General features: G+C 45.6%; 1 protein-coding gene across 1 annotated transcript in view; it reads right to left on the bottom strand.

Annotated features, from left to right (window-relative positions):
- Window positions 1-18,385: 18,385 nt before the first annotated feature.
- WDR1 (WD repeat domain 1) overlaps window positions 18,386-24,120 on the bottom strand; it is a 590,429-nt gene continuing 584,694 nt past the window's right edge. Inside the window, exon 15 of the mRNA XM_069631954.1 lies at window positions 18,386-19,294. Within this exon, the coding sequence (XP_069488055.1) occupies window positions 19,185-19,294 (110 nt within the window). The 3' untranslated portion in view covers window positions 18,386-19,184. The remainder of the gene's footprint in view (window positions 19,295-24,120) is intronic.

Below are 24,120 nucleotides of genomic sequence, written 5' to 3'. Positions count from 1 at the left end.
CGTGACCGACATCTTGGACCCACAGTCCCCGCAGTTCTTGAAGCCCGGACCCGGGGTCGAAGATGAGAAAGACATCGCCACGAACAGGTCTTCACACAAACCGAACAGGTTCAACGAACCGAGAAAGAAAACAGCAACTCCAACGAGTCGAGGCGTACCGAGATTCACGAAGCAAACACGTTTGCGGAAAAAGCGGAACTGAGGCTATGGGCGTCGTGCGTCCTACTTATCACATCGGGTGACGTCGGCCGTCAGAGGTCGTCCTCGGGGATGGCGCATCAACGTCATCGACGCAAGAGCCAAAGATTTTCCAAAGCAGCACAGCTGTGGACATTACCTGTCATAGATATGGAATACGTCGGAGGACCCAATCCCCCCGAAGTGTATTTTTCTATCCATGCGTGATCAGAGTCCCCATACCAATATTTTGCAACTTGTGCTTGGGCAACATAGTAGTAGAGTTCAAAGTTGGCCGCCGCGAAGCCACCCGAGGAATATGGATCATTCATTTTTTCCCATCCTATCCTTGCCGTCTTCCCATTCCACAAGAAGGACACCACCATGGATCAGAGCCTGGCAAAGAAGGGCCGTCCCGGCCATATTGGGATGTTAAGAAAAAAGTACAATAACTTGGGCAGAATTATCATTTTAAGAATTGCAACTCTGCCATATAGCGAGATTGGAAGGCGTCCCCACAGCTGTAATTTAGTATTTAGTGATTGCAATGCACTTTCATGGTTATCTGAATATAATGTAAGCCTGTCTCTGGAAACAAGTATCACCAGATATCTAATGTTTTGCTCTGACCACTTGAGGCCGTGTATCGTGTCTGGGTTGTTGGTGTAAGTGGGAATATTTCGGATTTGGCCTGGTTTACCTTGTACCCAGAGTACACTGCAAATTCTTGCATCTCCGCCATAATGGGTGCAATGTTAATCTCTGGCTCACGAACATACAGCAGGGTATCATCCACATAAAGGGAGATTAATTGGGTGGCACCTTTCATCTTTCTTCCCCTATCTGCGTGTCTTAGTCTAACCGTGATTGCCATTGGCTCTAGCGATTAATATAGGTGAGAACGGGCATCCCTGCCTGGTGCCTCTTCCTAGCAGGAACAGTATGGAGATGGTACGATTAGTTTGTGCTGGGTTCCATGTATAGCAATTTCACGTATCTAATAAAATTAGGGCCCATCCCAAATGCCTCCAAAACAGCTAGTAGGTAATCCCACGACACCGAATCAAAGGCTTTTTCGGCGTCAAGAGATATAGCCGCTGCGCTTCTGCCCGGATCTATCTGCGCCATTATGCTATAAAGCCTACGGAGATTTAGGTCAGTTGATCTCGTGGGGATAAACCCATTTTGGTCTGGATGGACCAGAGTCAGGACTGCTGGTAGAAGTCGATTGGCCAGGACTTTTGCAAATATTTTGGTGTCCTTGTTGATAAGTGAAAGGGGTCTATAGGATGATACCTCTTGGTGCGGTGTACGGGCTTAGGGAGCACCGTTATCACAGCTTGCCTCATCGTTGGAGGCAGTATATTGGACTTAAGGGCTTCCTCCCATACCTGCATTAATATTGGTACCAACTCTTCGCGGAACTCCTTATAGAATTCGGTACCTATCCCGTCTGACCCTGGAGCTTTGCCCGAAGACAGCATTTGAATTGCTTCTGTGATTTCTTCGGTCGTTACGGGCTGCTCCATTGCCAGTCGGTCCGCCTCTGAAAGCTTCGGCAGGGATAGTGCCAGAAGATCTGATTTAATTTCTGTTTTTATATCTTGGTTCAAATATAGGTCTTTATAGAATCTAGCAAATATCCCGTTATCTCCTCTTCCCTCAGGAGAACATACCCTTGTGGCGTTTGTATACTAGCAATCTGATTGGGTTGTCTATCTTGTTTTAGTAGGTTAGAAAGTGTTTTCCCGGCTTTATTCCCATCCCCGTATCTGTGAGCCTGCCCAGGTGCAGCCAAATGACAAACTTCTCTAGCGGCCAAATTACTAAATTCTTGAATGTGTGTATGTATTTCTGCCAATATTGCCCTGGCGGGTATAGGTCTCTTCTAGTTCACCCAGTTTGCGTTCAGTTTCAATTAGCTCAATTCGCACACTTTTAAGGTGACATGCAGACTTGGATATATAAACTCCCCTGATCCAAACCTTAAAGGACTCCCAGACTGTGGAATATCCATCTACCGTTCCAATATTGGTAGTAACAAACTGTTATTTCAACGTGCAATGCCTCCACCACCCCAGGGACGGCCATTATTCCCTTTGGCATCCTCCATCTTTGTACGGGCTTGGGGGCACCGCGATGATCGGATAGCGTACGCGGTTATATCTCAAGTTTTCAGTGCAGCCGTTACAGTGGGGGAAAAACAAACCAATAGTCGATTTTAGACTCCGAGTCGTGGACCGAGGAGTAATATGTATACCTTCTACCATCAGGATGCAATTCCCACCAGGCACCTACAAGTGATAGCTGTGGTAAAATATGGGCCAGGGTTTGGACTGTCCTGTTCGGCGCCCTGATGATAGTTTTGGATCCGTCAAGCCTGGGATCCAGGGCAACATTAAAATCTCCTCCCCATATTATAGTGGTCACATTGATTGCGGAAATTAACAGATACATATCTGTGTAGAAGGCTGGGTCATAGATATTGGGTCCATATGTGTTAACCAGTAGTAGTTGTTGGCCAGCAATCTCACCCCACACCATGACAAATCTACCCAGTTGATCAACCTTTTGGCCCTCCTGTCTGAACCCCAGGCTTGGATGAATAAGGGTAATGACACCCCTGGACTGGGATGAATTATTGGTATAGAACCTCAGTTTGCCCCATCTGATAAGTATGTGTAAATTGCTAGACCCCATAGTGTGCGTTTCTTGCAGCATCAGGATTTGAGGGCCATGTCTGGTAATATAATTATACACTTTTTACGCTTTTACCTGGTTGTTAAGTCCCCTGACATTCCAGGAAAGCAGCTTTACCCTCAGCCCGTCACCTATTTACCATAGGCAAATGTTCCAGCGATGTTACGCCTCTTGGGATTAGGACGTTTGTATATGCTGGACAGCGCCAGTACCTCTGAGACCACAATTTTAATCACCAACAAACATTCTGCCCCTTCTACCCTGCTACCGGGGCTGAGCAACTTCCAATAGGGAGCAGTCGCCTTTTTAAACTCTGTTGCTATTTTTATACAGGCTTATCAAACTCCCTGCCCTCTTCCCACCCGCATCATCACCCCCAACTAGATGATGTTCCCACATAAACTTGTGGAATATTCCAGGGGTAGCCATGTTGCTTCAGATGACCGCCAACTCCAGTACCCCAGCTCCACTTAACCATGAGTCATGGGGCCGCCTTAGTCACTAGTTCAACATCGTTTCAGACATAAAGGATATGAGAGCCCAGTCACAGTCTTCCGGCACATGACCTCAATCTGCTGGACGGGGTCTATTGTTCTGCGCCGGTCTGTCCCCCCTGGGTGGGAGGGGTATATACGTTTCTATGTAAGACATGGCTTCAGACGGAGATTCAAAAAAGGGTGCCCTACCAGCGTGTTGTATTCTCATCTTGGCCGGGCACATCAGTGCATATGAGATTTGGCGAGCTTTCAAACGTTTGACTGGTTCATGGGATATTCTGCTTGCCTGGACCCCAGCCGAGAAGTCTGGATATATGTGAATCCCGTTTTCCTCATATTGCAGCGTTCCAGCCTCCCTTGCCAACCGCATAATTGTGTCTGTCGCTGTAGTTGAGGAGCCGGGCAATTATCGTGCGTGATGGGGCACCTGGCTTTGGTATTTGAGCCAGTGTGCGGTGTGCTCTTTCGACCAGGAAATGTTCAGAGAATGCCTCCGGTCCGAACAAGGATTTGAGCAGTGCTTCAAGTTGTTTTTCCATTTGCCCTTTTCCCAAGGATTCTGCTATGACCACCACGCTAATATTATTCCTTCTTGATCTGGATTCGAGGTCCTCGCATTTATTTTGCAATTTGGATATTGTTTCTTTGATCTGGGAAATGTTGCAGCCGTGATGTGCAATGGTATCTTCACTTGTACTTATTCTATTTTCAGTGACACGTGTGCTCTTTGTCTATTCTGGCCCTAGGTGAGCCTAAAGCGGGCACTATCTCATCCAGCTTAACATTAACCGCGAGGAAACCATTTTGTACTAATGTTGTTAGCCTATCAACCGGACCCCCCACCTCAGACTCTCCGGTCTCGATGGATATTGTGTGTGTGTCTCTGCAGTAGTGGTTGGATTTTGGCTACTGGTGTAGGTGTCCATAGGCCCTTTCTTTTTGTTGCCAGCAGACTTTGCCGTCTCAGAACTTTCCATAGCGCCTGGGTGGGAATTTGTAGGAAGGCTTCGCGTTCTGTAACGCTCACCTGATTCCCACGGAGGCGCTGGCCTGGTTCGCGCTGCTGTGACCTCTTCAAAGGTGATGCGCAGGGTTCGGAAGACGGACTGGACCGGGCCCCCAAATCTGGCTTGTCTGGCTCGCAGAAGTATCCTTCTGTAGGCGAAAATAGGGGATTAACTGTCTGCAGGGTAATGCAATCAGCCTCCCACTTTCCCCTCTCACCCTCCTCGAAACCCTTCTGTGATTCCTCGTAGCGTCTCACCTTAGGGTCTGGAAGGACGAGCTCTCCATCCTGCTTCTGATGCAGGGGCGCGTTGGTATCCAGTTACTTCACTGGATTTTCGGATTGGTGAGAACCAAACTTGCTTGGCTTCCAGGTAAGTTTTTTGATAAGAGGTTCCCCTTGTGTCCATGGATTAATGTACTAATGCTAGTGTCTTTTTCACCATAGAGGCCGGTGTACGAAATGCCGGGGAACAGGCACCGACCCGAGATGAGAGGTGAAATCCTTGTAGAAATCAGGTAAGTCTTTAATGAGCGTTTTTTGGTAATGTCTTTTCATTCGCTCATTAATGCTGATGTCTCTTTTTCCCCTTAGGGGCCAGGGTCCGGAAATGCCAGGATGCGTCGCGGACCCAAAATGAAGAGGGAATGAATCAACAAGTGTCTTAACATGGAGACTTAGCTTTCCTTATTCCCTTCTCTCTCTCACCTTTTGTTCTGGTCTTTTTCTACCTAGGCGCTGGGGCGTGACTGCGAATCCGGATGATCGCTGCTGAACATGGAGGCGCCCTGTAAAGGTGAGTGGAATGCGGCGCTGCAGCGATCGACGCGATGAGCTTTAAAATAGGTCTTCATTTTCAGGATTGTCGGCGAGATGTTTCCGGGATGCGGATTTAGCAGGTAAGGACTTTTCCTTCTTCTGTTCTCTTCTTCTCTTCCTTTGCAGGTGATCAAGGATGCTGGCAGGCGTGGCAGAAGTCAGGATGCAGGAGCAGACACGGTGAGCGTCTAGCTGCTAGTTGCAGAACAACGCGAAGCACGTGTGGCTGTTCGGTGGGGTTTAAATAGCCTTGGAAGAAGTTCCAGGTATGTATCCTTCCTCCAATCAGGTATGTATCCTTCCCCGACCACGCCCGGATGGTAAATTAGTCTCACATGTAAAGTAGTTCCTTTCAGGCCTCAAGGAGGCCAGGATCCTGCAGCATGGTCTGCATCAGGTAAGTGCACCCAAGCACTTCCATAATGAGTCTGGCGCCTATGGCGCCAGGACTGATGTCTTTTATGAGCCTGGAGCCATAGGCGCCAGGACACTGTCCAAAGGGCCCCTATATGGGGTTGCTGGGTCCTTCCTTCGGGACTGGATGTCCGCTTTCGGGGACGCAGGGCTTGAACCGGCTCCCCGGGAGCGGGCATCATGACATGTAGGTGTCCATAGGCCCTTTCTTTTTGTTGCCAGCAGACTTTGCCGTCTTGCCCGTTTTGTGCGGTTCCCCCATAGTGCACCAGAGTTGCGCAATGTTATTGATTCAAGCAGATAAACTGCAGCCGGCTGCAACTCCGTACCTCTATGCAGTTTCTGGGCGGGTATAAGGGGGTTACAGGGTTGTGGTCTTATGCTCCCACACCCCTCCCTTTCATAGGCTGTCAGACCGTGGTCACCACAAATGGGCTGTGACCTTCAACGCAGTTAACTGCAGCAATGATCAGTTTGTGTTGCCTTGTTTTGCAGTTTCAGCTCAGCAATCGTGTGCAGCTGCCATCAGCCTGCCCGTTGCAAACAGGGGGGTCGCGAGTGGCAGCTCCCGTGTTCGCAGGAACCCAGGGCAGGGATTTTATAGGCTATTAGACCGTGGCCGCCCTGAATGGACTGTGACCTTCCACGTAAGTAACTAACATTGACCAGTTTGTGTCGCCATGCTCGCTGTCCCAGCTCAGCGATCGTGTGCAGCTGCCATCAGCCCTCCCGTTGCCAACACGGGGGTCATGGGCGGCAGCTCCCGTGCTTCGCGGGCACCTAGGGGGCGGTTTATATGATCAAAGTTGAGTAGCAGTACAGCATCTCCTCATCTGTCTTTTAATGCACCAGAACACAGCCAAACAGAGGAGGCCAGAATAGCGTGCCACCCCCTGGGTCTTAATGCATTTTTTTTTTTTTTTACAGAACGCCCGAGCACTGCAGGCCCCCAGTTTTATGGTGGATCAACTTCCTAGATATGTTGAGGCTCCCAAGTGTATCGCAGTATGTGTCCTTAAGCCATCAAGCCAACACTCCCCAGCAATTACAAACAGGGTGGTCAGGGCCGCCACAGAACAGGATTTCACGAGCACGAATAGTGCTCGGCAAATGATCTCACCACTTGTGCCAGCTAGAGCGGCCGCGCAACCGAGCGACAGCCCCCGCGGCAGCCGCGCCAAGCCGCCGGCCCTCCGCCAGAAGGGATTTCGCTATGGCAGGCACAGCCCAGTTTCTCTCCTGCAGTATCCGGGTGCCTTACCGAGTGTTCCGTGCAGCTCGCTTTGTTCTGGGTCAGTTCGTGGTTAGGGCCGGCTCGCCCCTGATGTTGCGCAGCACAACTGCCGCAAGGGACCCGCACGGCGGGTCCTCTCGGGGGTGGGGGGGCGCGAGCACTGCAGGTGCCTCAGAGGTTGGATCTGCGCTTCCCAGGGGCCCCACAGGTCTCCTCTGTGTCTGCTGCCCCTCTCAGCTGGGCACTCCGGTGGGTGCGTATGTTCATTGGCTGAGGCGCGAGTCCTGGCGACAGGCTCCGCCCATCAGCGGCCCTCTGTTTTGCATCCACTGGGTGGTTTTCCACGGTTCTGTCCGCCGGATCGTTCCCGCGCCACAACTTGGCTGACCTTCCAAAGGCCGTAACTTTTCCAATATTAGTCCCAGCTCAACAGGATTTTCGCAGTGCAGGCACACGTGCCCGGGCCATCAATGGCACAGCTTTCAGCTTCGCATGCGGTCCTCCAAAGGATACATAGGCACAGGGTGTTCGTGTGGAGCAGGAGCTCCGGAATCAGGCAGCCATTTCTCAACGTGCACAACAGCGCCCCGACTTTGGAGAATTTAAATGGTACTATGTTGGGCTTGTTAATGGGAGTATAAATAGTAGGAGTTTCCATGAGTGGAAGCAAGGCTTTTTTTATTGCAATTTTGGTTTGTAGCGTTTTTATTTTATTTGTTAAGGCATTTTGCATTTGGATGTAGTACACCATTACTTGTCTTTAGGTACATTGTCCGGTGGAGGTACGGAGATTCTAATTATTGCAGGATCACAAATAGTTCCTTAGTAATGGAACATGCTTTGGAGATTTTCATTGTAGACTTCTTTTTTGGTTTGGATAATTTGCTTCTTGTTTACCGTTGGGGTATGTTGCCATATGGTTTCTAACTTTCTTTTTTCTGTTGTTTACTCTTGCAAATCTTAAGTGGGGCAATGGTATCTAGGACCTTGGCCATAGTATCATAGGAGTCCACCAGCGTATCTGGATCAGAATTGCTTGGCAGGGCATTCATCACTGGAAGGAGAAGAGGTAAGATGTTGTCTGGTGTGATATTTTTCCTTGATCTTGTGGGGAGAGACCGAGCCGTTATTTTTTCTCTGTTTACTTCTTTATTGAGTATTAAACTGAAATCAATTAGGAAGTGGTCAGTCCAAGGTTGAGGTGTAATTCTGGTGATCGTAGTTGGGCAGTTTGAGGTGGGTACCCAGTCTAATGTCCTGACTTTATCGTGGGTAGGGGTGAGGACTTTTTGGGTAAGACCATGTTCCTCAAGCATGGTGGCTATCGCTTGAGCTTGTTTGTCGTCCGGATTGTTAAGTCCTAGTTGAGGTCGCCTAGGATCATTATGTTTTATGTCTCATTTGTATTGCTAGCTAAGAGGCTAGATATGTCCTCTTCAAAAGGAGGCTAAGGGCCCTGGTTACCTACATAGAAGGTAAATGGTTAGAGTGCAACATGGGGATATAGGCAGTTACGCAGATAGTAGTTCACAGGATTTTAGTGGGGGTAGCATGGATATTCTTAAGTCCAGGTTGGTTTTAGCAATGATAGCTAAGCCACCTCCTCTAGCGTTAGGTCTGTCCATTCTTAGGAGTTGATACTCTTTGGATATCGCTAAAGAAAGCGCTGAACCTGCTGCCTCATGTAGCCAGGTTTCTGTGACCGCTAGAAGGTCGAGGTTATCTGATGTTTGGATATCGGCTATTCAGTGGCATGGGCAATGACAGATCTCGCATTGATCAGTGTTCCCACTATTGGAGTTGTTTAAGGTAGGCTTTGGGTATTTAAAGTTGCTAGTCTAAATTCTTACAATTTGGCATCTGCAGCTGTTTGTAGAAATGTTTGTGCTGAGTTCCGAGTGATATTTATAGGGTTGGTGTGGCGGTTTAAGTGGGTATTGCTGGTCAGTTTGGGTTTGTAGAAGGAGGAAAGTCTAGCACGAAGCCTAGTATTTCTATTCATAATAGGGCAAGGTGCATATTTAATTTGGTCCATGGTTATCGATATTAATTGTAAGAGCAGCAAGGGAGCAGATAACATCATGTGGCAGTTAGTGCCGGTTACAGGGAATAGTGTAAGGTGGTCTAAGGCTGAGACCTAGTTGGCGTGAGTGAGGTCAGGTAGTGGTTAGGCTAGGAATGGTTATCTGGAATAGTTTAGGTTCAGGTTTGGCACAGTGGATCTAAGTTGAGGCATAAGCTAGAATCAGGATCTAAGTTGAGGCATAAGATAGAATCAATGTGCTCAGAGGAGCTAAAATCAACGTTTTCACAGTAGGCCGAATTAGGCATAGGCTAGAATCAATGTGCTCACAGAGGGGCTAGGATCAACATTTCACAAAAGGCTGAATTAGGCTAGAATCAATGTAGTCCATGTGGTCACAGAGGGGCTAAAATCATCATTTCACAGAGGGCTGAATTAGACTAGAATCACTGTAGTCAATGTGTTCACAGGGGCTAAAATCAACATTTCACAGAAGGCTGAATTAGGCTAGAAACACTGGTCAAAGTGTTCACAGAGGGGCTAAGATCAACATTCACGGTGGGCTGAATTAGACATAGGCTAGAATCAATGTGCTCACAGAGGGGCAAAAATCAATACATTCAAAGTAGGTTGAAATAAGCATAGGCTAGCGTCAGTGTAGACACAGAGGGGTAGGGTCAATGTGTTATCGGTGGCTAGACACTAGGATAGCGTAATGGCAGGACTTGCATGAACAGCAATACACACGTGCCAGGCAGGGCATAGTATAGCGAGTACAATTGTTCATTGGTTAAACTCTATATGGCAGTGTTACAGGTAGGTGGGACCATGGCCAAGTCATAGCGAAGTCATACCGTTTGGGCAGGGGCAAGGATAGTGTCTTAAGGGGGGGATGTTGCATCAGGGCTCGTGGAGACCATGTAATGAGTGTTCTGGTAGGCGCAGGTTGGAGTGGGTGTAGGGCTCCAGCTCCTCCCAGGAACAAGGCAGCATTTTGATAGTGCAACACCTTTATCAACCGAAGACGGTTGGTCTTTATCATGAGGCAATCGGGAACGCCCAGAGGGCAGATTCGTTGGACCGCTCTCTTGGTGACTTCTGTTGCCGATCGCTCGACACGCGTGTCAAGTGACGGCCAGGGCTGATGTGCTTAGTGGAGGTAGTATGTGTAGCGCTTTTGCCGCCGGGTGTTGTCCCCACAACATGGCCGCCGGCCAGTCCTTCGGGATTGTGGTCTCGTGCAGAAGGGATGTGGCCTAGCAGTTCGGGCTGGACTGCCCCTTTTGGGGTGGGGCCAAGCCTGATTTGCATATGGTCTTTCCCTTCTGTAATGGCTTGGCAGGCGAAGAACGGTGGTCTGGAGGGTTGCCCAGAGCATTGCCAGTGGTTAAGATTAAGTCTAAACCTTCCAGCCATCACCTCTTTGTTTTTGCTATGTCACCCCGAGTGGGACGGGTATGCCCAGACGTGGGTCCCGTGCCTGCTGGGCCTAGAGACCCAAGCTACTCCTCACTGATGAGCCCCAACAAGGGCGAAACATGTTTGGGGATGCTTGTGGTCTCGTGCAGAAGGGATGTGGCCTAGCAGTTCGGGCTGGACTGCCCCTTTTGGGGTGGGGCCAAGCCTGATTTGCATATGGTCTTTCCCTTCTGTAATGGCTTGGCAGGCGAAGAACGGTGGTCTGGAGGGTTGCCCAGAGCATTGCCAGTGGTTAAGATTAAGTCTAAACCTTCCAGCCATCACCTGTTTTTGCTATGTCACCCCGAGTGGGACGGGTATGCCCAGACGTGGGTCCCGTGCCTGCTGGGCCTAGAGACCCAAGCTACTCCTCACTGATGAGCCCCAACAAGGGCGAAACATGTTTGGGGATGCTTGTGGTCTCGTGCAGAAGGGATGTGGCCTAGCAGTTCGGGCTGGACTGCCCCTTTTGGGGTGGGGCCAAGCCTGATTTGCATATGGTCTTTCCCTTCTGTAATGGCTTGGCAGGCGAAGAACGGTGGTCTGGAGGGTTGCCCAGAGCATTGCCAGTGGTTAAGATTAAGTCTAAACCTTCCAGCCATCACCTCTTTGTTTTTGCTTCGGGATTGGGGGCCTGCTCGTGGGTGTCCGAAGTGACCCCTCTGCCCTCGCCGTCCGATTCGGCAGCGTTGCTGCCATCGCTGAATGTCCCCTCCACTTCCATGGCCTCTAGCTGCCTGGCGTAGTGGGCCCAGCGTTTAGTTGCGCGATCCTTAAGGGTTTTCGGCTTGAAGAGCTTGCAAGCTCGACAGGTAGCCTCGGGATGGTCTCGTGGGAGACTCAGATTGCACGCATTGTGCTCATCCACCCAGGGAAACTTCTTACTCTTACGGCAGAATTTGAATGGAGTACTCTCCATATGTTACAAAATGGCAGCAGGCGGGTATATGTATGAAAAGGTGGGCAAGAAGCCTGTATGACCACCCCCCACTCTCCCTACTGTACAGGGCCGAGGCCAGAGGCCTTCCAAGGCCCGAAGTCCGTTGTGGCAGTCCTCGACGGCTGGTTTCCTCGATCTTCACCAGCGTCGATCTTCGGCATACAGTGGAAGTGAACGGGGAAGTATTTAACGGTAATTTTAAGTATAAACGGCTAAGAGCCGAAGGAACTCTGCAACATGCATCCGACTAGTATGGCGGAAAAAACAAGCTGAGGGTCGTACACGCGTGAGGGTTCATTGTTACAGGGGACGTCACGCTAGTGATAGTATTACTAGCACGCCCTGGTTCGACGCCCCTTTATGAGTTTCGTAAAACTAATACTCTGCAGCTTCCACTAGATGTCGGCCTATGCAGAGCATGTGATCTAAGCAGATTCCACAAGCCTCAGAAATATATTATATAAAAAATATATATGTCTCCCTTACCTGTGTGAGTAATAAGCATTTGTTTTGTATATCTGTAATAATCTAATGTATTTTCGTGTAGCTTCATGTCCACGTGCAACTACGTTGTGATGTCAGTGATGGCGTCATTGATTTCTCAAGTTATAATCAGATGACCTGTTTCAATGTTGATAACTCCACCTCCTCCATATTGTCAGTCAGGTATGATTTGAATGACTTCCTTAGAGAGTAACGTTTCTCACATCTGCGATACATCGACGATGGTGATGAAGGGGCTACAAATGATGTGTATCTGTCATTTCTCGGTCTTCGTGCTGCGAGTCAGGTAGGTGCCACAAGAGCCACTTTCCTCACAGAGCCTCTGTCTTCACTTTCACATTGGAGGAACACATTTATGTTTGCAATTGTTTCTCTTGAACAATCAGTATGTCGTTTCAAAAAGAAATGACCTAGATAGGATACATTTACATATGGTGAAGACCACCAATGGATGTTGCATTATTACAACACGTGATGGTTATTACCCGAGAGTACATAGGGTGGTGTGACAAGGATAGTGCCCTGGCCTTGTCAAGAGAGCGTAAGAACCCATCTCTATAGGACATTGGCAGAGAGGGGAGGGTTCCAGAGCCAGTCCTACCCCTGAAGTTGATGGTGGCAGCACAGAGGGACTGACCCCCTTGTGCCTTCTGTGCAAGCCACTATGTAGAGAGATGAGGGAGGGGTAGCTCATTTACGAAAGGGCTCCGACAGTAACCAGGCACCAAAAGGACTCCTACCTTTAGATTAAAAGGCTAGGTTTTTAGGGCTTTGCAAAATTGAAGGAGAGATTTTAGTGCATGAATCTCCAGAGGAAGGCAGTTCCATAATTTAGGTGTGTAAACTGCAAATAATCTGTCACCCCTAAAGTCACAGAAAGAGGGTGGAACCATCAATAGCAATTCATCACCTGACCGGAGTCTGCTTGTGGGTTCATATTAGCTAATTCTATCCACCAAGTTTGATGGGGCAAGGTTATTTAAGAATTTGAATATTAAACAGAGAACCTTGAAATCAATTCTGTCATTCACGGGTTAGCCAGTACAAAGAGCGGCACAGTCCAGGAATAGGGGCGGAGGAGCTCCCCCTGCCCCCCACTCTAAATACCAGTCTAACTGCAGCTTTTGTGCTTTCCACAGCTGCAGTAGTCGCTGGTAATCATGGTGTAATCAGGCTCACTGTGGTGGTAGGGTTGTGGTGGCTTGCTTTGGTTGTCTTCATTTGGCATTTGCACTTGTTTTATATATCAGAGGCGGGTGTTCTCTTTGGTTGCTTTCTTTTCTAAGAGCAGAGATAGATTGATGCACTGCGACACCCACTAGGGTCTGCCTCGCTGTGGCAGTAGGATTGTGATGGCTTGCATTTCCACCTTGGTCTTAGGTTTGTGCTCGAGATATATTCCAGGGGCCCTCCTAAATTGGCTGCTTTCCTTGTGGACAGGTTAAGTTGTTGTTGTGCCACAACACACACAGGCGTTTAAACTGTTGATTCAGTTCTAGTGTGGCTAAATTTAAGGCAGCACTAGCTAAACCATTACAGTTCTAGCACGCTTAACTCAATTCAGTACAATTATAGTGTGGTTAAAATCAACAGTAGTGTTACCTGAACCTGTACAATTCTAGCGTGTCAAAACTCAGTAGTAGCGTTATTTTAATAATTACAGTTTTGGTGTGGCCAAGTTCAAACAGCAGTGCTACCCGATTCAATACATTTCTAGTGTGGCAAAATTAAAAGGCAGATAGGTTTAAAACAGTAGCAAACTGCAGAGCGCAGCGAGATTTCCATAATTTGGAAAAGGGGCAGCCGGATTTAAAAATAATGGCAAATTACTGCACGCAGCTAGATACAACACAGTGGCTACTCTCCTAATGCAATGAGATTCAACGCAGGGGTAAAAATCAAAAGGCAGCAAGGTTTGAAAAGTGTCAAATTCAAAGGCAGCTAGATTTCAGACAGTGGCAACTCTCTCAATGTGACATTCAACCCAGTGGCAAATTTTCAGGATTTAAAACGGTGGCAAGCTTTTGAGCACAGCTTGATTCAACAGTGTCAAAATTTAAAGGGCAGCAGGATTTAAAGCAATGGCAAACTTCAGAATGCAACTAGATTCAGCACACTAGCTACTCTCCCAATGAGACAAAATTCAACAGTGGCAAACTCAAAGGGTAGCAGGATTTAAAACAGTGACAGGCTTTTGAGCGCTGCTTGATTCAACACTGTGGCAAAATCCAAAGGGCAGCAGCAGTCTTACAGATAAGGGGTGTACCGGCCACTTTCACACCTTAAAAATAGGGAAATACTCCCCAAAAATAAAAATGGGGAGTACAAATATTCCCAACAAAGACATGCAAGACCTTGTGCCCCTGCTTTCACCCCAAAAGCTCAATGGATATGTTTGGACCAGTAGTTCATGTAGTACCACAGGAATAAATTGCTAGTATTACTGGTTGTTTGGAAGAAGTGAGCATATATGTTTTGATGTGCATGTATAAGTAGGTGCAATGAAATCATTACAAAAACATTTCCGTTTACCAGTTGAAACATTTTTACTCGCTTATAAAAATATTCTCGTTGGGAAATGGACTTACATTTGTACTAACCCAAAAATTATTTTACTCCCAACTTTAAAAAAAAATAGAAATACTCTCACTTCACAATCTTATCTGGAGCATTGGGCAACAGGATTTGAAATAGTGGCAAAACCAAAGGCAGCTAGAGTCAGCACATTGGCTACTCTCCCAATGCAACTAAATTCAGTCCAGTGGAAAATTCAAAAGGTTGCGGGATGCAAACATTGGCAAACTTCTGAACACAGTTTGATTCAACCCAATGTCAAAATTCAAAGGGCAACAGGATTTTAAATATTGGCACATTCAACGGCAGCTAGATTTAGACAGCAGCAAATTTTAGAGCGCAGCTAGATTCAGCACATTGGCTACACTCCTTATGGAACTAAATTCAACCCAGTGGCAAAGATCTAGGTGCAGTAATAAAACAGTGGGAAGAATCCAGAAGTACCACCTTTCCCCGATTGTCGCAGTAGGCAGGCAGAGCACACAGGGAAAACAGGAGATGGTGTTTCCAATGGAGGTGCACTTTGCCTAGTTAATTTGCTGGCTGCCTGGGCACGGCTGCCCTGGGGCTCTAGTCTAAGAGGGCTTCCTGGAAGCCTTATCCAATCACAGAGGGGGTGGGCGAGACTGGGGTGTCCACTGGGCAGGGGGAGGGATGAAGAGGAGGTGGAGGCAGGAAAACTAGAGTGAAAGCGTGGAAGGCCCTTGGGTGTCGTCAGAGAGGCTGGGCTACAAAATCTGCTTTTAAGAGGGCCTGTTCTTATCAGTGGTTCTGTAGGGTGCTGGGTCTCTCTAGCCACACAATTGTCAGTGTTAACACTGGACAAAGATCTGGTGTGCCATTTTACAGTCTTTACTGAAACCCTCTCGCTCTTAAGTCAGCAAGTTATCCGACACCCCTGAGAGCATGCTTCAGACGGTACGTATACTTGCCAAGGCACAGGTAGCAATGTATTATAGGCAGCACTGCTTTGATGATTGCTAAAACCCTTGCAGTCCAAGAGATTTTGCTTCTTGCTCACCACGTCAGGAGGGCAAGGAGTGAAAGTGTCTTTAGACCCACGTTGTGGCCTGCACCAAAGAAAGCCGGCATCCAAGAGCACCCAACAATGCTTCTTGGCAAGGTCATGGTCTACCACAGGGAACAAAGCAATCTTATTCTAGGCTACTAACATAGGGGTAGCAACTGCTGGGTTGCATAGCAACAAGATGTCATGAAAATGTCTGTCGGGGCATACTGGACCTTAAGCTTAGCGAGGATGGAGAAACCCAGTGTCTCCACCCAAGGTATTTTAAAAAGAAGCAGGATGCCTGCCTGGTTAAAGCTATTGACCTTCTGCACAAACACCTCAGCCTAAATGTTACCAAGAGGCCTATATATGGAAGAGCTGCAGCAATTAGAGACATCTAGAACGCTCATTTTAATTGGAAAACAACCACATACTCACTGAAATTACCATCAAAGGACAGCGTTGAGTGTCAGCAGAGACGAGCTGAAGGAGCATGCATGGGCCAAGCCAAATAGTCCATATTGTGACAGGTATTGCATATGAGTGGCTAAGCCAAGAGAGCCACAGTACAGGCAATGCTTTACAGAAAGGCTACAGTAGGTAGTCTAGTGGGAGTCTTCGCATGAAGGCTGTTGGGAGCCAGCCGTGAGAAGGAGAATTCAGAGAGTATCCTTGGTAGGACTTTAGCCAAGACACTGACGTAGTGGAAAACTTCAAGAACCAACTACATATGTTTGTCTGTGGCCATGTCCAATAGATCCTGTAAAACTACACAGGAAGGTCCTCGGTCTCACTGGACTAATGTTGTTCAAAACCAAAGGGGATGACATCCCTCTCCTCACAGAAAATGTTGGATATCTTCGAGAGTAACTTTGCACTTGAAAGGGGGCTTACTCCAGAGAGGGCTCAGTGGTGCTAGCTGGAGTCTAGGGGAGTGGAGTCGGCCCTTGAGACACAAAGGTTGAACCACAGAGTGACAGGATAGAACAGTGTCTATCAGGTGCATGCAGTTGTGGTCCAAACAAGCCCCATTTCCAGCTTTACTAAAAGCAGTGGGTTCTCCTCACAGTGTTGCGGGAAGAGGGGGGAGGGATTGCCGGTGCCCGAGCAAAACTGTCAAGCATCTTCTTCCTGAAATTCATTCACTAGTAGAATAGAGGACTGCATGGGAGACAGTACCTGCATTTTATATGGTGATTTCTCAGAGGGAGTGATGACTGCTTCTGGGAGGAAGTTAAATGGTGTCTATAATAGTCACTAATAGTCACTAGGAAAGCGGAACCTCTTCTGATGCTGCTGCTTTTTGGTTCTTCTGAGAAGCATAACCTTCCTGCACCACTGTCTTTTTGACCTGCAAACCCTGAGATTGCAAAGGGGTCTTACCACTCTGGTGGTAGTATGTGAAAAGCTTTGCATTATGCTCCCCATGGGCCATAAAATGCATCGGTTGTCAGGCACTGAAATCCATTGTTGTGGTCCTCCCCAAGACTAAACAGAAGCACATTGTAGGGAATCCGACACTGGCATCTGCCTCCCAGAGTCCAAACATGGCTTAAATCCAAAGGTCTTTGGAAAGTCAAGCATGACAGTAAGACTTTAGCAAAGCTAATTGGCATTACAGTAGTGTATGGAGTGCATGAAAAAAGCAAATTAGGTCATGTGGCACAGCAACTAGTGCTACGAGGAGCCGATGGAGTGCCTTGCTGTCCTCCACACCACACCCGACCCTGGGGGGCTGAGAAACCTTCGGAATATAGCAGGCACTGGAAAATATTTAGGATGAGAAATCGGTGTGAGAAAGGATCCAATAGAAATGTTACTTTAGTCCACTATTCCTCTATGGCCTTTAGGAGTTTGCCTCACCCTACTCTAACCCTAGAACTCGCATCGGGAAAAATCTGGTTTTGGCACAACTCAATACCCAAAACCTCAAGAAATAGGAGATAGGAAGATGAGAGAACAAGTCCTATGAAACTGGATATTAGCCCCTTTGTCTCCAGAATGAGTCCTGCATGGTATCCCCATTTCTGGTCAAGGGAACATTGTCTATGCCAAAACTCAAACCTGCCAAGTGGGCCTATTCCGTTATACCCAATGTGGTCCCAGTCTACCGTTACATAATGCTTACTTCAGAATAATACATAACCTTTTTTTCTGGTCTATGTTGTCTGTTCCTCTTTCATAGTGCTATCGCACAACTGTACACATGCTCGCATGCAAAAAACTGTCTGCTCCTTGTATTGGGCAGGACAACTTTTTTCTGGTGTCCCTGTGCGACATGGAGGCTGCTAATAACCATATAGCTAAACCTGCTGTAAACACATTAATACTTGGTCCAATAACTCCTAGGGTATTTAATAGCCAGCATAACATGCACATTTGGAAAATAAAGCTCAATTATGTGAAATCCACACAATTGGGCAAACTCTGCATACCTTCCAAGCTCAACTTAACTTGCAGAAACTGAAATTCTGGACCAGATGTTTACAACTAGTGCGTTCCATAAGCATGAGGTCATCATAAGGGGAATATAGGAGAGTGAAGTGCAATCACAGTACAAATATACAACAAAGATCTGGATAATGGGAGTGGAAAGCTAGTGTCCATTGTCCCTGTATTCTAAAAAAAAAATGTATATATAAATATTTGAGTACAGAAATAGAAAGCAATTACAAAATAAAAGTACATTTGATATATAAACACTAGCTGTATGGAGCCTACCAATAACCTGTCAGTCACTGAGTTTAGTGGTGTATGCAAAGCTTAAAGAAGGTGCATTACTTGCCTCTTTGTACTCTACAAATTGTCCAAACCTTCCACAAGGGGTTTGGAATTAATTCCATTGACCCAACTTGTAGTCCCCATTATACAATATGTGCACTGCTACAGTAGTATGACCATTTGTTACAGAAGACAGTAACCTGTTAAAATGTGGTTGCAAGGAGAAAGACATGCATATATTATGTAACGTGTTACATAGACTAACACACAATTTTAATCTGTTCAAAGAATATCATAAAACATGACTGCTATAATTTACGGTTTCCATTTATTTAAAAGTTGCAGGGCAATAGTTTCGTAGTCATATTCAATATGTAATTCTTTCAGAAATAGTTTTTCACTCAATTATTCGTGATATATCCCAAAATGTGAGGGATAGTCAAAACATCTGGTTGTTCATACAGTACCAGGACAAGACTACAACAAGGTGAATGCCATGGTTGTATTTCTTCTTGGGAAATCAATTACCATTGGTTTCTACATCACAATTTCATTTACAAGTGGATCTTATGGAAAAGAACCACAAAACACGATTGAAACACATAAAAATGTCATTATGTAACCCAATGCTATCTGGAAATAGATCTGAGGCAACAGTTTTGTGCAGCACGTACAAGCAAGGCAATACACAGTAGCTGCACACTTTCACTTTCTTGGATCACAACCAATATGCTTTACTAGGACTTTGTACAGAAATGTTCTGCAATTAGAAAATGAGAAGTACTCTCTCATGCTATACAACCATAAATGTACTCTGTTAGAAAATAAGGACCGATACCTTTTGACTCTTAAATCTACCAGGCTGTTGCCTCTGGAATGTTGAGCACTAAAGTGTTTTACGCTCCAGACATGTCAAGTGCTTTTGTCATGTGCAAACCGTTACTGGCTAAAGCTTTAAAAAGTACATGTATTACAGATATAAACATCACCCTGTCAAATACATGGGGTTGTGATAGAGGCCATTAAGGAAACATTATGGAAAAATGCTATGTTCCTCTGCAGTAGTTGTATTCCCCGATGAGTGGTACATCAAAGACGATATGGGTATTCATTTGAAGGAGATGGTCCATTGTTTGACACAGGCATCGTGAGAAACTGTCGTCAAGGTATGCTCATTCAACCAAGCCAAACTGCTCACGTGATGCAACCGGTGGGCTTCTACGAAGAGGAAACAGAAGGTATAAGAACAATTGTATGTTGAAATTAGACAGCACTCTAATTTTTAACAATTCCTGCTATCCCATAATTCTGATATTACAATATACAGCTATGTGCAGACAGTATGTGGAAAAATGAAAACCTGCACCAGGGGACGTGTGATCACCAATTTTACAAATTAACTGTTTTGGCTACGTCCAAAGAAAATTGCCAAATTTGAATTGATGAACTTACAAGGATGTTAAACACAAGCAAAATAAAGTTTTAGCACTGGAGTTTTCATAGATTCATAAAAAAATGTAATTCCAAAAACTATTCCGGACTCAGATCTCAAAATTAACCATTTCGTTTTTTTTCAGCATACCTTTATCTTTAATGTGGACTGGTAAACATTTCAAAAACCTCCAAAATTGTATGAGCTAAACTCGATATAATCAGTTTTTAAAATGCAAAATATGTACCTTTAATTCGGATCTGTGCAGTAGGTCCAGAGTGCAAATAATATCAGCATTTATGGATTACGCACTCAAGCCCACAACAGGGACTACCAACAATATGGCTGGAATACAAGTATACATATACAATACACTCTGAATGCAAGTGAGCACAAAATGTACAGGCTATATCTACTCGGAATGACTATACTTACCCTACTCCAACACATGAAATGCTTAGAATAGGTACAAGCACATTTATTCTGAACATACTCATTTGTAATTAAGCACAACATGCATGTATAAGTTCAATTAAGCTTCATGAAGCTCCTTCGCTATTTGAGTCGGTCAGAACAGCCAACCTGTTAAATGCCTACCTTGCCTCACGACAATATTATTGTAAATCTGATGATCTGGGTATTACCAAATATTCGATCAATCTACTTCAGCAGATTCATAACTATGCTACTTTAAGTCTGCGTACATAGCCATATCAAGCTCAGATCACCCATGATTTGTGACTCTCTGGCTTTCAGGTTTGAAACTGTTCTCTGTATAACTTTGCACAATTCTCACAAGGCCTACTTTTCTTCTCTCCCCTCTGCCCCCACAAACTCATACCTTATGTTCCCACCCATTCTCATTGCTTCTCTTCATCTTCTCAAAAAAACATTGTTTCGTCAAAAAAAAAGAATGGGGCAGCCGTTTTCAGTTCTGGTCCCAACACTATGAAATAGTCTTCTTGTAAAGCTTAGACTAACCAAGAATTTCCTGGAATTTAGGAAACTTCACAAAACACATCTTTTCAGTCTTTAACCGAAGACCTCACTCAGTTTTCAGTGCTGCACAGTGCTATGGTGCCACCGTACAGTTGCACTTAAATTCAAAAACAATACACTTTGAAAAGACAACCAGCTCATAATAAAAAGGTGCATAGAAAACGCTCAGAATATGTAAGCACACACAAAACGAGAGAAATAGAAGAGAACACAGAAAATGTACCAAGCACACACTATATGCTCGGAATAGGCACACAGACAAAATGTGTTGTAAATTAATGTGGGTACACGTTTACACCACCTCTAAACCTCCTCTATATTCCCCCCACAAACACACGACTATCACTATTTGGGAAAAACACAGATGAACACCAGAAAAACACAGAGTTAGGCTTACCAACTACACAAAGTTGAATACTACAAACACTGTGCGTGTGTACCTTAATGTTGACCATCAGTGTAAATACAGTACTTGATGGAGAAAAAAAAAAAGATAGGCCTCCAGCAGATACAGCACAACCCCACAGACACTTCAATGGACAGTTTGATTTTGATGCATTTATAAAGACACAGCTGATCAGAATTAACCGCATCTATGTGCAAATGATAACCTGAAAGGAGGATATGTTTAAAACAACAGCACATAGACAATGAAATCAAAACCATCAAGTGGGAGTCATTTACAAAGAAAAGATTTCAATGCTTTGCTGAACTGCATAAGGGAGTCCTTATTTCTTGGCTCTAATGGAAGACTACTCCAAAGTTTGTGGCCATAGACTGAAAACGGTCTGTCACCCCTTAACACACAGTGGGAAGGTGGGACCACCAATAGAGATTGGTCAGTGGAGCATAATGTGGGCAGAGGCTGATGTCGCATCAATTTATTGGCCAGATAAGAAGGGGCAGGTTGTTCAGGCATTTATAGATCATGCACAAGATTTTAAAGCTAATTCCATCTTTAACCAGCAGCCAATGTAGCGAACGGCGTAAAGCAAAAATATGGGCAGACTTTGGTACTTTATGATTTATCCTCCCTGCTGCATTTTGTGCCCTTTGCAGGTGGGACAGATGTTTACCATGAATTCCGGCTAGCGTGCTGTTACCATAATCCAGCTTCGAATTGACCAAAGCCCCTATGACAGTGGCATGATCTTCTGAAAGAAGGTATGGTAAGACAAGCCAAAGGAGCTCCAGCAAATAGAAGACTGATTGTACTTTTTCCTCGTACATGAGACTCACATCCAAGGTTGTCCTGCCATAGACAAACCAGAATTTTATTTTAGGGGCACTTTTCAGATTAGATCCTATAAAGCAAGGTGTGGCCAGTGAAATGTCTGCCAGAAGATGTTTCGGGCCAAACAATGCCACCTCAGTTTTACTGGGGTAGAGCAGAAGCCAATTCCATGACATCCAACTTCCCACATCCTCCAGGCACTGCCCAACTTTGAGGAATGCATCTCTGAAACCCCCCAGCTACACAAAAATGTGGATGTCATACTATCCGCGTATGACTGGGACCCAACCCAATCATTACTCAAAATATGCATCAATGGTTGCAGATGTATATCGAACAGTAAGGGTGAAAGGGATGCCCCCTGCAGGACCCCACACCATTGGGGAAGAGAGTCCAAGAGGAAGCTCCCCCAATCTGACCTGCTGTCGGTGTTCAGATGGGAAAAGGTCAAACCATTTCAAGGCATGATCAGAGACCTTTCTCACCCTCTTTCAGTGATCTAAAATTATACTGTGTTCTATTGTATCAGATACCGTAGACAGATGGAGCATTATTAACATGGACATCTCCCCCTTGTCAGTAGCCCGGAGGAGATCATCCCAAACCACCGTTAATGCAGTTTCTGTACCAAAACCTGGCTGAAACCCAGATTGATCCGGGTCGAGAAGTAGCTTTTCTACATAGTCCTGGAGCTGAGCTGTAACAACCTTCTTCAGGACAACCTTCTTCAGGGCAATCCAGCCACCGGACAAAGGTGTTGATCATTCGGATCCAAGTAGTTTTATTTTATAGCCTAGCTGGCACTACATCCTGCGATAAGGCAGCATTAACACAATGGGGTCATAAACGTGGTGATCTCTGGGAACAAATGTTGGGCCGCGCATGCTGGTAAATCAAAAAGCAAATCATTGGTGGTTTTGAGGGTTTTCATAAAATTTAGAATAAGATCCTCTGGGACTAGTTTCAAATCAGACTGGTCTTCTGTAGATTGGTATGCCCCCTCATCGGCCACAAAGTGATACTCTGACTCATGTGCCAGGTTAAAGTTCTGGACTATTGACCTGTTTTGTGCAATTTTATCTAGAATCTTCTTAATTTTATTTTAAAAAACATATTGGCCTAGGAGGTGTTCAAAGGTTGAATAACCTTAGCAAGAACCGAGAAAAGTTCTCTAGCTCTATTATTGACTAGACCAAATTTGTTGTACAGAAAGTTGGATTTGGCTTTAAAGATTGCCTCCTTATATTCTTTTAGTGCTTTTTTAGTTATCAAACCCATATCAAGTGTTCCGAATTTCCTCCATTTCCATTCCAACGCCATGCATTTGTTCATAGTATAGCAAGATTGAGATGAAAACATGGCTTAGATTTGGGTTTCACCATTTGGTGTACACATGGAGCGAATTAAATACATTTGGAATCTGTAATAGATAGCCCCTAGTGAAAAACACATTTTAAGAGCAGGTCTATAGACTCCAGGACCTCCCTCAATGCAGGCCCCAGAATCGACCCTAAATCATTCAGGCTGTGACGTGCAACTGAACAGGCTACGGTGGAAATACATCCCCTTACCTTACTGGTGTCATAGGAAAATAGCCTAATGAAAATGATCAAACCATGTATGGGGCAAGGTGTCAATCATTAATACCTACACAGCGAGCCAGAATAGGGTCTAGGCAGTGCCCACGTGAATGGGAAGGAGTCACTTCAAGTGGTCTCAAACTATGGCTGTTCAAAATCTCCCAGAATTCCTCTGGATCAGGGACATGAAGACCATTCTGCCATATATTAATATCACCAACGCAGGCAAACTCGCAGTATTCAAAACCAATAGACCGGATTTTTCTATAAAAAAAAATAAAAAAAGTAGCTGTGCCTGGAGGTATATATCCCACTAATATTGTATAGGCTACAGGGGACGGTGGAGCAGAATCATATGACCCACCTGGGATCCATCATCCCAATTAAGAGTATACATCTAGTGTAAGGCCTTATTTGGACAAACCGCTAGACCCCCCCTCCCTTTTTATTGGGCGTTTAATATATTGAATTAAATAACCTTCAGGGACCAATATGTACCAGTAAACAATAATTCAGTAATGAAACACCCAGCCCATATTCATCTATAAAATCATGAATTTCTGCAGCATGAAGCACTGCTGATCTAGCATTGACTAACATGGCTTTTAATGTGACATACGAAAGATTCACTGCATCACAAGCCGGATTGATGTACAGTCTATCTAAACCAAACACACAGATAAGATTTAAGATCCGGAGGATAATCATACCTGCATTCTCATTCAGTTCCAGTAAGATCATTCGGCTATACATTGTCACTTTAAAGAACAGTAGATAAACCTGCCAGAAAGGCAGGTTA

This window comes from Ambystoma mexicanum, chromosome 6q, assembly GCF_040938575.1.
Source record: "Ambystoma mexicanum isolate Mex_15411 chromosome 6q, UKY_AmexF1_1, whole genome shotgun sequence".
NCBI lineage: Eukaryota > Metazoa > Chordata > Amphibia > Caudata > Ambystomatidae > Ambystoma > Ambystoma mexicanum.
Note: the sequence above shows the minus strand (reverse complement) of the source record. Positions and strands in the feature narration are given on the sequence as shown.